Here is a 14,601-nt window from a genome sequence, read left to right as displayed (position 1 = left end):
CCTTCAGATCCCCTCAAGAACTCTTCCTGCCTCTCCTCACAAGAAAAAGATGAAACCCACAAAACACCACTGTGTTGAACTACCAGACTTAAGAGCTAACATTTTTTTTCTCCTCCAGACAAACCACTAGACCTCTCTCTGCCCCAGCCCTGACTACTCTAAGATGGCACATGCTAATGCAGAGCGTTCCAACCTATGGGTGGGAAGTGCTGGGTATCAGTCTTCTTGGACTTGCCTTTACCGGAAACGTTGTTTTCTCATTCATGAAACTTCTGGCATTTCCTACCCTAGGAAATACTGGGCAAACAGTATGATTTGTAACAGCACACACAGCCAATAGGGTTTAAGAATGAGAGCCTCTGAGAAGATGAGAGACATTTACACTTTCAAAACCCAACATGACTCTAGGAGTGGCTGATGTATGACAGGGGAAAATATTTAAGACATGAAAATAAGCAAGAAAGAGATACCAGTTATGATCAAATTTCTAGGTGTTGCCAAATGAGAAAGAATCTGGATTAAAAGGGAAATGCACAAAGAGAGGAATTCTGCACATTTGATAGCAGCAATTTCAGGAAAAGTTATCTGCTGACATTGTTCCATCTCCAGGTGCTGTAAAGACACATAGCCAATGATAGGAAAACACCCACAAGAGGATAAGTCACTAGAAGAGAACAGATTGTAAATGAAACTTTGTTTGGAACGGGTTAAGTCTGCAGCAGAGCATGCCTATCATCTAACCCTGCTGTACCTGTTTGAATTAAACTGGATTCATTGAACACTGCAGCACAAAGGCATTGCTAGACGTACTGTCCCAGGAAGGACCACCGCTGACCCTGACATCTGCACCAGCACGTGAAGAGGTACAGGTTCATTTTTATACCAACTTTTGCAGTATTCACCCTTCAAGGATTTGGAAAGTAAAGTTCTTTCTCTTTTCTTTGTTCCCTGTAAGATCTCTATTTTTAAGAGCCACTTATTTTAAAAGCAGCAGATGGTAATAACATATTCTCCCTAAAATGAATGATGTCTGAGTAAAATAAAAGCAGCTGAGCTCAGTCTACAAGTATCTAGTAGGAGGTTGGCTATTTTGAAAAGAACAAAGCTAGCTAGCACTTGAAAACTTTAAAAAAACACCACCAAAACCCTAATTTGATCCTATGTAAAAGCCTGTTCTTATATACACTGAACTTCATCTGCACTACTTTTTAATGGGATGGAAGACAAGCAAGTTAAGTAAAACAGCAAGGTTATTCCCTGCTGGGGTTTGCCTGTGCTCTAGTAGAAAACATGCTTACTGAGCAGCAGCCATAGCACCAAAGGTAATACTGATGCCACATTCTGGAATTTTGTTTAAAATAATTTTGCTCTTGGTTGAAATAAAGTAATTTCACTCCCAGTTCTTAGAACATTCACAAGAAAGATATTGCAAACTTGTGGAGCCTTTAGAGAGGATGGCTATAGAAGCCCATAAAGGTAACTTTAAATTCAACAGTTACATTATTTACTAGCAAAACAGTCATTTAATTACTAAGTAACTTTTTACTTAATCTACTACACTTAGAGTGGGGACAGGGAAAAACACACTTACTACATTAACTTCTAGTAACTTCAGAAAAGGTACAATGTTTTCTATTTCCAGCTAATCATTCTCCATCTGCAGCTATGAAAAATATACTAGCTCTTGCCTGGTGGGCCTATATCCAACTGTTTAGTACGATCCAATTGTCTGGACATCCTAATAAAAATTAAGAACCAGTGAAATCCTGCCAAGCACTATTATGTCCTCAACTGAAGGACAAATGTTGTACTATAGCAATTCAGTTCTCACAATACACAGCCAAAGCGCTATCAATAAATAGGGCTGCCAATTATTACCCACAGTGAGGTAAAATCCCAAAAGTACAAGGCACAAGTTTTCACCAGTGTACAATGGAGCTTCAGATGGCCAAAACTGAGCATCACAAACCTTCCACATACGAGGTCTAGACAGCAGGGCAGTTACAAAGTGTAGATGATGTATTTTTCTTTAAGGCAAGTTATTTGCATCATTGATAACTTAGCTTCATTTGGAAATAGAGTGCAATTAAAATGAGTCATGTCTTTGGGTATGATATTCACCACCTTATCTGACACAGATGGACACACCTTTCTCTGTCCTATTTGTTAGGAGTACTACAATGGTTCATTCAAAGCTACAATGCTAGCTGTGTTATTCCACCAGTCATAACAGTGCCTGGGTAAGCAAGAAAGAATGCAGACTTGTAGGAAATGATTGTCTGAAGAAGCTTAAACAAGCTTTCTTTAGAAATTTTAGTACTAAAATCTTAGTTAAGATAAGCTAAGGAGTTCACTGTACCACATGAAACAGAGACAGACGCAAGTACTGACATGACAAAAATAGGGCTTTATCAGTACTGCAAGCAACAAAAATATCTCAGTTTGCCTATCTGAATTCTTCTCCACACAAAGAACTTCGTCTGTCCATTATGAGGAGACAAGCTAAATGTTAAGGTGCCCAGTATTTGCTTAAACAGATTAACTTCTGATTTTCAGAACAGATGCTAGCAGGTTTTCCTCATTTTCCTACACTAAGGTAACCAACCACCTAGCACCAGCCATCCAATCCCTTGGCCTGTAAAGCTCCTGTCAAGTTACAACGTTCAAAAGCAGATAAATTAAGTCCCTAGTTTAATTTTTTCTTGAAATTGCATCCTATCACTGGTGTTAATAGAAAGGAGTCAGCCATAGCAATCTAATTCCCCTCTGCCTTCAATTAAGAAGTAACTTTCTATACACACTATTTCAGAAAAATCTCTCCTTGGCTCTCCTTTGCTACATGATTCCATTAAGCCGGCAGTATCTTGATGCTTCTACAGATTAAGAACCACTCTGCAGAGAACAATGCTAACATCCCAACTGGTATTTACATCTAAAAATGCTACTTGTTAACAAAAACTAGGTCTAACACTAATACTTTCAGTTACTCTATAGACAACACAATAAGCAGCTGAGGGACAGGATGTCATCTCCACTACTTCTGTTTCAAAGCATCTTCAGCAGCAGTAGGACAGGGCTCTTGCAAACCTCAGTTTATGAAGAGTGCATTGTTTTCCTTTCACATGCCTGATTTATAAACTTAAAATACTTTCATTACTATTCCACACTTTGCTGCAAGCTTTGGCTCCTAACCACCAAGTGAAGTAGCACCACAGTGCTTAGATCCAATAAAACTTAGGACAGAGGTGCATCCTGCTCCTATTGATCTATCTGAAAGCCAAGAGTAGAGGTAGCAATTGCAAATCTAACATACAGTCAATTATTAGTATATACCTTTGAGTTTTGGTTTAACTTTTTACAGTACTCTCACCTGTAAAGTTAAATGCTGTGGAGCTTTAGAAGGCTCCTGCTTGAATCACGGGAAAGTCTACAGCATCTCAGTCTATAATTCCGAGCAGTCGTGTTAAGTCAACATTCTCTTGACTACTCCTGGGGACAGACTAGTTTTCAAATTGAAGCATAATCCAGGGGGCTCTACCTTTAATAAGAATCAGAAGAGAGCTCTATTACTGTTAGCAATAGGAAGGGGCCCTGTTAAGCAGTTACACATCCATGTAAAATTTAAGATATCCTACCTTAAACTGCTCCAGGAATTGAAACTATGCCAATTCACAAGTTAACATGCCAACATCTAGGTAAATTCTCAAACCCTAAAATTAATTTGGCCATCTACTTGGCTTAAGTAGTAAGCTGCAATTCTTGAGTTCAAAAATATCTCGATTTATATGTCCTTTGGCACATTGACTGCCGTGCTCAAGTAAAATTCTAACTGACATTATACTGAAACAACTCAAACTTCCAAGGAATTTCCTATCGTATCTTCCTAGCATATCAGGAAGAGGAATTTAATAGTTCAGGTTAGCTGCTTTTTTTAGACAAGTGATAACTTACAAACACATTCCAAGAAAACAGAGTCCTTTTGTGGAGCATACATAGAGTGGAAATAAGTTCAGTCCTTCACTGGCTTTAAAGCTTTATTTATATAAAGTTCACTGCATTAATGGCAGCAATATTTGCATTGAACTCAGAACTAATAGGTTAATATTTACATAACACTTAAACCAAAACAAACTAAAACACAGCCACAATTTTAGAACATAGACACACACATACAAGTTACAGACAAACTTAATAATAAAAGTAATGACAATTATTTCACTCTGGATGATTTAGTCCAAAGGTCTATTTCTTAATCAGATTAGCAGGAAGAGTGGATTTGTCCAAGTCGTTAAAATATGGATGGTTCAAGGCCATTTTGCCAGAAATTCTTTTTGCAGGATCGTAAATTAACATTTTCTGGAAGAAAAAGGAAACACATTTACTCCCTTCTGAAATGGGAATTAAAATCATGTTAAATGGATAGATATTTAACCATAGCAATAATGGGGCAACCATATAGACAACTTCTCCCCCTATGCTCCATGGTTTCTCATAGAAGGAGAGGTTATTTCCACCTACAGGTCAGTAGTGGTGCATAACATCTCAGAAAGTGAAAGAACACATTTATCCTCCTAATCAATAACCAAGCCCACGCCTCGATCAGGGTACCATATGCACTAAGCTAAATCCAGAACCAGGCATCAGATGGCAATCATAATTAGTCTCAGCTTCTCAGCTGAGGGAAATTAATAATCTTTAGACTGCTAAAGCCCAAAATGCTTACAAGGACTGGAAAAACTGATGTTAGGTTGCTTCTATTCAGCTTGGTACAGCTGTTTACAGTTCAAATACAAGAGTGATCACTCAGTTTCAGAATCCAAACAGGGAAGTATACAAGCAGGTAGAACCGAAGAAACCCAGTTTTAAATTGAAGTAGCATATTGCAAAGAAACTCAAGTTTTAAGACCTCAATAATAAAGTTGATGAGAGCAAATAGAGGGGATGCTATAGCTGTTAAAATAGCCTTCGAAACTTTCTAGAACAGGCAAGAGATTTGTTTTGCTAGCAGTTTAAAAAAAAACACATCTACAGTTTATATCATATAACAAGAAGCCAAAAAGAATAAAGGAATGCAGAATTTAGCAGTTTTCTACTAGACCTAAACCTAGCAAAGTCCCTACAAAATCTTTTTGCTTTTATTTCTTCTTAAGAAAGGAAAGTAATTTCCAATTCAAGTAATCAGAATTCTACCAGCTGCTTCTCCCCTATTCCAACAAATTAGTCTTCCAGAAAAAAGCTTAACCAGTATTACTCTGCCCAGTATTCAGTCTTGACAGTTAACTTTCTCCAGACTTCATCCAACAGCGAGTCTTCCAAGTTGATTTAAATCTCTGAATTTGCATTTATATTCTCTGAACTCCTGCCAAATACAACACTGTCTCTGGATTTAACCTTGCATGTCCAATTTTACCTTGTGACAGGTTCCCATTAGCTATATGCCAGAACAGCAGCATCCTATATAGCTTATACTGATATCAAAGGTTCTCTTAAAATTGACTCAAAAAAGGGCAAAGCAGTCTGGGACAGTTTTTCCTGGAACTTAGTGTCTGATAGACAAAAGCTTTTGATGACAGACATTAAGTGCTTTGAAATGCTGACCATATAAGTCATTTAGCTTATGAAGATCTTAAGTTTATAACCTCACTCAAGCAATTGGTCTTAACAAGACTATGTAGCCCATTTTCAAAGATAGCTATTTCACATACTACTTCCATCCGCAATAGTCTATAGGAGAAATTAAGGTTTTCAGTGACACATCTGAGCTTGTGCTCTAGAATGAAATATTCAGTTTTGTTGCCTTTAAAGTTTTATTACTGCTTCAGGCTTAAAAGTGCTATAGGAAACTTAAATAGATTCCAGATGCTGAAGAATTCAGCCATGCCACTGTCACCAGGCATTAATAAGAAGCTAAAACTCCCAACATTTATTAATTTAAGGCAAAACTATACAAAATTTTACAGAATTTAATATGCTTTGAGATTAGCATTGTGTTAACACTATTTGAGGAACTAGTAATTTCTTTTCCCATTTTTAGCAGCAGCCCAAAATGTTGGTTTTACACAATGAAGCAACAAGGTCAGATGAGTACTTAGCAGGCCAGTTACATGACTATCAACCAGATTCACTTGCCTGTTCAATTGATTTTACTTTGTAAATACAATCAGTAACAATGCTACTTCAAACTGATTTAATAATGATGCTGTCAGTGGACACAGAGGAATTATTCGCACCATAAGTCAGTTATCTCTGTAAAACAATACTTCTACAAGGTTCAGAGAGCTATCCAACACAACCTTGCTTAACAAATGTTGTTCAGGTTGCCAGGCTGAACTGTGGTTCTGTTCTCACAAAGAACAATTGTGCGAAATGGTGGTCATTTGAGCTTCTTGGGCAACACTGCTTCATTCAGAGTATTTTGCCATAGCCATACCAATATGGGTAATAAACTACTTTGTGACTGCTTAAAAACATGAGCCAGCTACACAGATTGTTGTACAAGGTTCCCCTTGGACCAAGATCATTCTAAAGTTTCAGCTTATCTTCCAACACGTAAAGCAGCCACCCCACATCCCCATATGCAAGTGTGCACTGGCTAAATGCAGCTTTAGGAGAGCCAAAGGATGTCACCAAGGTACATTGTTATACTTAGGTGCATCTAGGCTCACACCTAAGATGCGAGCTGAATTAGTTCACAGTGGCAGCACATGAGCTAGAGGAGCACTAAATGGAAAAGCCTAATGAAGAGTTCGTCAAATAAAAGCTTAGTGGAATAGTTCAACTGCATGGGCACAGAATTAAAATAAACTCACACTAGATAAAAAAAAAAATACAAATTAAAAGTTAATCCACCACAGCCAAAAATCTTTAATTCAAAGGTTAAAGGCAATTGAAACAGACACTAGACTGACTTAAACTAAATGCCTGGTTTCACAGCTGATCAATAAATTCAACTGAATAAACAATGACAGAATCAGCTAAGACCACCATGAAAGCTTAACCAAGATGAGCCCACCCAGATTAATCCACATAGAAAAACATTTCCAACTAGGTGAGCAGTCATACAGCCACATCACAATCAGTGCTGTCACCAGGAAGGCGACAGCTCCAGTTTGTGGTCAGGTGCCTGGACTTAAACCTGTTTGTAAAAGCTCATCCTCATTTTCAAGTTGAACCTGACTTATTAGTATAAAATAAGCTGAGGCATAATTGCTTAATAAGATGAAAAGTAGTCTATTCATCTCTTGTGAAAGTGAGTCAATGTCACACAAGTTCTACAAGAATGAGAGCCCATACTACTGCTGAGTTTGAAGACCTCCATGTCTTCATTCTAGCCAGGACCAATTAGTATAACTTCATGTGTTCTAGCATATTTGAAACAACCTGTTCATTCTCTTAATCAGCAGTTTAAGAAAGACCACTTACAGACAGCAGATCGAGACCATCTTCATCTAAGTTTTTGACATGTGTTCCAAGGCTGCTGGGTTTCCACTTGGGGAATGTGTTTTTATAGTCCTGCAGGGATTCCACGTCAGGCCATACCTCATTGTTGGGGGTCCCTAAAGCTCTATGCAAGTATAAGCAAAATATTAAGCACTCCAGTCTGAAATCTGTATGCACCATGATTTTAATAAGCTCACAGCACTTGCACAATGCTGCACAAGTAGAAAGGAAAGGTTCAGCCTGACATACCTGAAGATTCTGAATAGCTGGTCAATCTCCGAGTCCCCATGGAAAAGCGGCTTTTTAGTTGCCAGCTCGGCGAATATGGTACCTATGCTCCATATATCTACTGGAGTAGAGTAACGAGCAGATCCTAGCAACACCTCTGGAGACCTGTACCACAGTGTCACTACCTATTGAACAAAGAAATTTTCATACATTTATAGAATCATGTCCTCTAATTGACTGCAAGCACAATGGCTCATTCATTATTAAGCAGCATTCACAGGTGGGGTTTTTTTTTGTTAAAACAATAGCCAGTGCTAGAAGTTTTAGTGAAAAATATTAGTTTCAAACTTTTTTTATAGACAAACTCCACTGCAGTAGTTTCAACTGCAAGCAAAGCCGTTGCCTACGCTACTTCCCAAAGAGCAGGAAGCCTTTAGCACTTAGCCACTAAAATCCTCAAACCAAAGCACTCTATGAAGCAAAGATGCCCTTATGAAAGTGAGCAACGAGTTCCAGCCCATCTGATTCAGTGTCAAGGTAATAATGGGATTCATAAGATGGTTTGGAACCTTGGAGTAAAAATCAGTCAGGGAGATGGAAAACCACTGAATAAAACAAAACTAAAATATAACTTCTTGATAGTTATGACTTCAAAAACTGTGATTCTTTTTTAGATGTTTCATATTCAGTTATTATCAGGAACCTAGGAAGCGTTGTCCAAATCACAAAGAGGATGTTCCAACTCACTTCATGAGTGTATACCCGCACTGGAATTCCAAAGGCTCGTGCCAATCCGAAGTCCGCCAGTTTAATCACTCCCTTGTCATCTATTAAGAGATTCTGAGGTTTTAAGTCTCTGTGCAGAACTCTTCTTGAATGGCAGAAGACAATACCTTGCAAGATTTGATACAAGTAACTCTAGAAAGGATGAAGTGGGAGGAAAAAAAAAAGTAGCCTTTAATACAAGTTAGTACTCTGCAACATAAAGCTGCTCCCTTACATCAGCTCTCCCCAAAGTAGAAGCAAATGGAGATCCAAAGCACAGCAGATATTGAGTTAATATCAATCTTAAAATACTGCCCCACACAACATCCTTGTCTCTAAACTGGAGAGACATGGATCTGATGGATGGACCACTCAGTGGGTAAGGAATTAGCTGGATGGTCACACTCAGAGAGATGCGGTCAACGACAAACGGCGTTCCTCAGGGGTCGGTGTTGGGACCAGCACTGTTTAACATCTTTGCTGGTGACACGGACAGTGGGAGGGAGTGCACCCTCAGCAAGGTCACCAACGGCCCCGAGCTGTGTGGTGGGTGACACGCTGGAGGGCAGGGATGCCATCCAGAGGGACCTGGACAAGCTGGAGAGGGGGGCCCGGGCAAACCTCACGGAGTTCAACAAGGCCAAGGGCAAGGTCCTGCCCGTGGGTCGGGGCAATCCCCAGCACAAACCCAGGCTGGGCCCTCGAGGAGCGGCTGGAGAGCAGCCCCAAGGAGAGGGGCTGGGGGGGTTGGTGGGGGAAAACTGCCCGTGAGGCAGCACCGTGTGCTCGCAGCCCAGAACCCACCCGTGCCCTGGGCTGCAGCCAGAGCAGGGGGGGCAGCAGGGCCAGGGAGGGGATTCTCCCCCTCTGCTCTGCTCTGGGGAGACCCCCCTGCAGTGCTGGGGCCAGCTCGGGGGCCCCACCAGCAGAAGGACACGGAGCTGCTCGAGCGGGGCCAGAGGAGGCCACAAAGATGCTGGGGGGGCTGGAGCAGCTCCCCTGGGAGGCCGGGCTGAGAGAGTTGGGGGGGTTCAGCCTGGAGAAGAGAAGGCTCCGGGGAGACCTTCGAGCAGCCTCCCAGTGCTTAAAGGGGGGACAGGAATTGTGGGGAGGGACTCTTGATCAGCGGGTGAAGCGGTAGGATGAGGGGTAACAGTTTCAAACTGAAAGAGGGCAGATTTAGATTAGATGTAAGGAAGAAATTCTTCCCTGTGAGAGTGGTGAGGCTCTGGCCCAGGGTGCTGAGAAGCTGTGGCTGCCCCCTCCCTGGAAGGGTTCAAGGCCAGGTTGGACGGGGCTGGGAGCACCCTGGGCTGGGGGAAGGGGTCCCTGCCCATGGGAGGGGAGTGGGACTGGGTGATCTTTAAGCTCCCTTCCAACCCAAATGATTCTATGGTTCTATAAAGCTACACAAAATGAATTCGTTACTTAAGCTTAGTTTAAGGCAGTTTAATTTCAGTATTTAGAAGAATTTGAAGTGACATATGAGAGCAAAACTTGCATTCATCTTATCCAGAGCTGCTGCTTTAACCTCTCATTTCAATGAGTTAATTATACTGAAAATAAGAGCTGTTTATAGCCTTGTAGGTCATCTTTAGATTAATTTCTCTCTTACGTTAAGAAATTGTCCTGGTTACCTTAACACGTGAACGATCCATATATTCGCCAGATGGAATAGTATCCAAGTATTTCTTGAGATCCATGGAAAGGAATTCAAAGACGAGGTACAGTCTTGAATCCTGCATAAGAACATCCTGAAGACTAAAAGTTGAATATACAGTCAACTCCATTGCAAAATGGACAGACTCACTGTCACATTTCCCCTCTCAACAGGGATAGAAGCTGGCATATCCACATTCCTATTATGAAAGTCTTAAAAAGCTTTCAGTCTTCAAAGATTAACAGACTTTGTGAGTTATACTATCATGTAGAAAATCGAATCTATCTGAAATAGTGTCAGATAAAAACCTATATGCCCCTTCTTAAACTTGTGTTCCCTCGTGCCTAGAATCAGACAGAGGAAGTTTGAGGAAAAAATATTGTTGCCTTTCAAAAGAGACTGTGGGTGTTGGTGCCTAGCTTCTGTTTGAAGCTGGCTTATTACAGCAGAGCCTGAATTACTAGGAAGGTTTAAGGAATTATAACAGGGACCTAGTCAACAGCGCTAGATTCGCACAGATTTTCAAGTATCTCCTTCATCCTTAATAGATTATAAGGGTTTCTAAACCCAAGCACACATACATTGAGACGCTCCACTGCTGCAACCTGGCCAGTTCAAGGCACATAAGAAAAAGTATTTTGCGGCATCAAAGAGCAAGTAAATATTTTGTGGGGAAGGCAATAGCTGCAATCAATTCTACATGTCATGTAGTCACCGATGGAAGTTTCACTCATACCTCAGATGTGCCAGCTATGACAGCGTCATAACGCAACGTGTAAATCTCTGCTACAAAACAGCAAGGAAGTGATTGATGACACAGGCTCATGCAAGAACACTAAAGTCAAATGATCTATTCCAAGGTGGCAAATGAAATTCTGAGCCTGACTAAAGTAACAGCTTCAACCAGCTTTCATGAGGTATGATGTCTCCATTCTGACAATAACGACTCGGAAGATAATTTACATAAATTATGAAATCAACAAAAATTTGTTCAATTCCTAGAATGAGAAGCACCATGAATCTTAACTGGAAAACTGGCATAAATACAGGATTTAGGACTATAGCTATTTGCTGCAAAGCAGACACTGTATTGAGTAGCTCTCACCTCACTAGAATGATGGAAAAATTTCTTATCTGAAGGGACCTAGACTTCAAAGAGTTTAGCTAAATACCAGTATATGCATACCAGACTATATTGGGATGATGCAGCTCTTTTAATAAAGAAATTTCTCGGATAGCAGTACTTGGAACACCTTCCTCCTCACTTTCTAGACGTATTTTCTTCATTGCAACCACTTGGCCTGTGATTTTGTGTCGACCTTTATACACAACACCATAGGTACCTGAACAAAAAGACAGTAAAACGCATATAGGAAATACCAGCTTCAGGTACAGGTAATTCATTGCAAATAAGAACTGCTAACATAGGCAAGAGTCCTTGCAATCAGGTATTTTTTGTTTAGGTTTTTGGCTTGATTATGAAATACTACTTAGTTTTGGCAGTTTAACCATGCAATAGTTTTGTTTGTTTGAAGCATGCCACCCCTAAATAGTATCAGTTGTTAGGACAGGGTACTTAGTAGCTGAAGTGCGAAACCCGGCTATTTGGAACATGTAGTTGTAAGATCAGATACTATTCGAGTTTCTGGTTGATTAATTTTCAGGCAAGATCACTATACCTCTTCATCCCCAAGGGGTTATGATTTTGCCATTGATACATCATATCAAAGTGTTAAAGGTTTAGCTGCAAAAAAAAAAAAAGTAGCTCTCCCTCTGTAATCAGATCTATCCATCCCTTGGTCAGATCTATACAAACACCTCTAGCACAATCCTCAGTGCAGGAGAGAAGGTAGTGCTGTAGGTCCCAGCAGAAGCTAAAATTGGAACCAGGAGTAAATTTCAAATCAATAATCTATTTTAATCATTCAGCATTCACAGCAGAAGCCTCAACAAACTAAGACAATTTAAGTGTTCTCTTTTCACTCTTCTTGAAGCATTACTCCCTCAGATTAAGCTCAAAATAGTTTCAGGAAGAGTCATGCTCAAGGCTTCAGTTACAAAGTTTTGTTGTAAGATTCAGGCCCACACATTTTGCAGTTACCTTAGAGAGTGCTGCCTTAGAGTAACATACTGCAAATTCTCAGGTCTACGTAAGGCTAAAGCATTAGAAAACATGCTGACTTCTACATTTAACATAGGCTGGATTTCCAGTGAAAGGCAGGTTGTGACCAACATCTGCACTGAAGCAGTCGTCTTAGTGCCTTACAGTAAGTTAATTGCTAAAATTCACTTCTCCAGAGAGGTTTACAATCTGCTCTTTCCCTTACCTAGATATAAGCTGAGCAGAACTATCCACAAAGCACTACTCCCTACCACCAGGTCTGAGCAAAATAAGCATACCATGCAGTACAACTTCAGGAGCAACTAGTAAACAAGTTCAAACACAAAGGAATGGAGGAGCTTCCTAAATTGAAAAGCTGGTTTCAGGCCTCAGACCACATTTTCTTTCCTTCTTGGAGGCAAATCACACCATTAGCCATTGATATGAAGGCAGACGCTCTTTACCCTGATCAATTGTTTCAAATAGACCATGCCATCTTCAAAAGAAGGGCAGTCTGAAAACTTCTACATAGAGATAATTACTGCAGTAAACCACAGGCTTATTTAGCCAGTTAGTTGAATGTTTGCAGTTCCTCTAGTAGCCAGAGTGCACAGAGCTTCTGCAGCACCTGAGAACTCAAACAGTGGAGCATTGCAAAGCGCTCAGTTCTCCATACTTACCTTCCCCGATCTTCTCTATTTTTGTGTAATCTTCCATTGCTGTGGTTATCTCTGAAACGAACAGGAAAAAAAAAAAACGTGAGGGTGAACAGCTGTTGTCCTGAAGGCAGATAAGTCACTGAAACTATGCCAGGTCTTCAGAAGCTAGTTTTGTCTTCTGTAATTAGGATGTAACATGGAACACTCACAACTCTCCTCAACAGAAATACAGGGTTTTATTCAGCGTTCCAACTAGAAAAAACTCCATCCCAAAGCATGGGTGGGCATTAACTCCAAGGAAAAAGATGCGTTTGTTAAAAAAGCTCCTCCAAACAACTACGCACCTACTCATTACTTTTATGTAGTTACTCATTAGCAGGGACCCTACTATCTAAAAATCACAGGGTTTGGCGGTAGCAACAGAAGGGAACACCAGCTGCGTATCGCTTGAGAAGTACAACCTTGCGAGCTGCAAAGCTCAGCTAGGGTGCCAGGCGCGAGGAGGCACTACCGCCCGGAGGGCCGGACGGCTCACCCGCTCCGCGCTGCTCCCGTCCGCCTCGGCTGAGCTTTAACGCCGGGGTCGGACGCGGTAGGAGGTAACGAGGGAGCGCGCAGCTGCCGACAGCCCCGGGGGGGGGGGGGGTGTTTCCCGAGCTCAGGCAGCCGCCGTGCGAGGGGGGAAGGGCAGCGACCGCTCGCCCCTCGCCCGCTGACCGCGCCGCCGAGCTCCCCGGAGCGCGTTTCGGGTGCGGGCCCGGCTCCCGCCCCGCTGTCACAGCGAGGGGCTCAGCGCGGCACCGGGGGAAGAGCACCGACCCCGCTGCCGGGCCGGGCGGGCTCAGCCTGGGCTGAGGAGAAAACGACCGACCCCCACCACCGCCCTCGCCCGCCCCTCCCGCAGCCGTTGCGCGGCCGCGCGCACCAACGGCCGCCGACAAGCGGCTCCCCAGCCCCACCGCGGGGCCAGCGCTGGCCCACCCGGGCTGGAATCCCCCCGGTGTGGCGTTCCCCACAGCGCTCCCCACCACCACCGCCCCCCCGGTTCCCCTCACCTGCAGAGCCGCCGCCGCTCCCCGCTGCAAGGACACCCCGGGGCTGACGGAGGGGGAACGGGGGGGCGGGCACAGCGCATTCGAACTAGCCGCGCGCCGCCGCGCTCCGCCAATGGCGCCGCGCCGGGATGATTCAAAGCGGCCAATCAGCAGCGCCCCGATACGGCGGCGCCAAAGCCCGGCCGAAAGGCGGCTGCTTGCTTCTTCGGTAGAACCGGCGCGGCCGGGCGCGGCAAGCTGAGTTGACGCAGCGGGCGTCCGCTTGGTTGGCGGCCGGTGTGGGGGGGGAGGCAGGACTGGCGGCGCGGGCGGGTGGTTTCCGATAGTCTAAAGCATTTTTGCCCAAATGTCGGGGTGCGAGGGCACTCGTGTAATGGGCTGCGCTGGGACGGCTCTAAGGGGTGAACTGGTCGCTGCTTAAATAACACGTTAGCCTGCTTGCGTGATATGGGGAATATAACCATGTTTGGATCGAGCTGGGCTTGTGGCTGCGGCTGCTGCTTCTAATCAGACAGATCTGTTAGATTTCGGTGCTGCAGATGGCCAAAGCATAAATTAATTACTTCTGGCGGCAGAGGTGCTGATCTGTGAAGTACTGCTGTGACTCTTGAAGCTGGTTTTAAAGTACGCACATTAATAAAAGGTCATCGGGTAACTTAATTCCCCAGAAGCTGGGACATAGGTCTGTAGGAG

At 42.8% G+C, this 14,601-nt stretch overlaps 1 protein-coding gene across 2 annotated transcripts; it reads right to left on the bottom strand.

Moving 5' to 3' along the window:
- Positions 1–4,008: 4,008 nt before the first annotated feature.
- Positions 4,009–14,010, bottom strand: CDK1 (cyclin dependent kinase 1). Of its 2 annotated transcripts, none has more exons than XM_033004302.2 (8): positions 13,909–14,010; positions 12,875–12,925; positions 11,280–11,436; positions 10,071–10,194; positions 8,416–8,586; positions 7,690–7,853; positions 7,423–7,564; positions 4,009–4,356 (listed from the first exon to the last, which is right to left on the bottom strand). In XM_033004302.2, exons 2-8 carry the CDS (start codon positions 12,909–12,911, stop codon positions 4,243–4,245), a joined length of 909 nt encoding a protein of 302 aa, XP_032860193.1. In that variant the 5' UTR covers positions 12,912–12,925; positions 13,909–14,010; the 3' UTR covers positions 4,009–4,242. The 2 variants fall into 2 exon arrangements, with proteins under 2 accessions (XP_032860193.1, XP_032860194.1); XM_033004303.2 differs by lacking the exon at positions 13,909–14,010 and adding an exon at positions 13,198–13,379.
- Between the last annotated feature and the right edge of the window lie 591 nt (positions 14,011–14,601).

Source organism: Tyto alba, unplaced genomic scaffold (genome assembly GCF_018691265.1).
Source record: "Tyto alba isolate M040663 unplaced genomic scaffold, T.alba_DEE_v4.0 Super-Scaffold_1, whole genome shotgun sequence".
Taxonomy (NCBI): domain Eukaryota; kingdom Metazoa; phylum Chordata; class Aves; order Strigiformes; family Tytonidae; genus Tyto; species Tyto alba.
The sequence above is the reverse complement of the archived record's forward strand: the minus strand, read 5'-3'. Positions and strand labels throughout refer to the sequence as shown.